Genomic DNA, 1,128 nt, shown 5'->3' on the forward strand with positions numbered 1-1,128 from the left:
TGTGTGTGTGTGTGTCTGTCTGTCTGTCTGTGTGAGTGTGTGTCTGTGTGTGTGTGTGGTTTGACACAACACTGCACTGTCACGTGATCTTACTAATATGACGTCCGAAAATATGATATCTTAAGATGTTGACCGAAATAAGGAGCTGCACAGGACAATATCGGTGGCGATCAGTAAACAACCTTCACAGCAATTAACTTATAATAACCGTGATGTTTCATACAGAAACCCAGCAGGTCCGTGTCATATCTCTGTGCTCCAGCTGTGAGAGAGCGCTAGCGGGTGTAAACAGCTGTGAACGCGATCAGTGAAGCTGATAAACCCGAGACAAAGTCCTCCTCACCTCCATGGCTCCAGCAGCAGCCGCAGAATCAGCGCCGGGCTTCGAGAGCTCCGCTGCGGGAATCAGCGCCTCCGCCATAGCGTCTGTAGTCCACAAAAACTACACGTCCCTTCAGTATTACGGTCCCGCAGAAACGCGTGCCACGCTGTAAAGTCACACGAAATCTATTTTTTAAAAAGAGTAAAAACTCTGGAATATATACTACAGTGTACTAAACAGCATCAACTGCTCTTTATAATAAAAAAAAAAATCGGTTTTAATATTGTTTTGGTCCCACCGGACGTTTTCATCGTGACGGAACTTGTTCCTGTCGAGTTCGCGCGTCCAGTGGTGAAATTATCGCGAGATCGTGGTCACTTCCTCTTTGCGCGGAACCAGCGAACAAGATGGTAGGCACGAAATGAAATCCTCAAGATTGTAGTCAAAATCTCGCAACATCGCGCTTATTTGTGTGTGTATGGCAGCACTGGTTTAACATCCTATGATTTTAGCAGATGTAGAATATATTTGAGTGAAAATGTTAGGCTTACTCTATAGGTTAAGTTAAATGAGTGACTGAAATCCCGTGCTCGGTCCGCGCCGGGTTAAGTTTACAACGCACCACCTGTAAAAAGAACTAAATATTAACATATGTTAACGTCGTTTGTGTTTAGTTTAGGCCAGAAAGTGCGAAACTGGTGTGTAGTTGTAGTCAGTAAGTTGCTAACCCGCTAGCATCTATTAGTGTAGTAGAGGAGCGTTCTGCGCGTTTAACTCGTGTGTGTGTGTGTGTGTGTGTGTGTGTT

The 1,128-nt window shown here is 44.9% G+C and overlaps 2 protein-coding genes across 2 annotated transcripts in view; one reads left to right on the forward strand and one right to left on the reverse strand.

Annotated features, from left to right (window-relative positions):
- Positions 1-581, reverse strand: part of LOC107693764 (vacuolar protein sorting-associated protein 52 homolog) — an 18,990-nt gene extending 18,409 nt beyond the window's left edge. Inside the window, exon 1 of the mRNA XM_016493279.1 lies at positions 344-581. Coding sequence (XP_016348765.1) covers positions 344-421 — 78 coding nt within the window. The 5' untranslated portion in view covers positions 422-581. The remainder of the gene's footprint in view (positions 1-343) is intronic.
- Positions 582-648: 67 nt separating this feature from the next.
- LOC107693766 (40S ribosomal protein S18-like) overlaps positions 649-1,128 on the forward strand; it is a 5,443-nt gene continuing 4,963 nt past the window's right edge. The window contains exon 1 of the mRNA XM_016493280.1: positions 649-732. Coding sequence (XP_016348766.1) covers positions 730-732 — 3 coding nt within the window. The 5' untranslated portion in view covers positions 649-729. The remainder of the gene's footprint in view (positions 733-1,128) is intronic.

The sequence above is a fragment of the Sinocyclocheilus anshuiensis genome, unplaced genomic scaffold (genome assembly GCF_001515605.1).
Source record: "Sinocyclocheilus anshuiensis isolate Anshui unplaced genomic scaffold, SAMN03320099.WGS_v1.1 scaffold1986, whole genome shotgun sequence".
Taxonomy (NCBI): Eukaryota; Metazoa; Chordata; class Actinopteri; order Cypriniformes; family Cyprinidae; genus Sinocyclocheilus; species Sinocyclocheilus anshuiensis.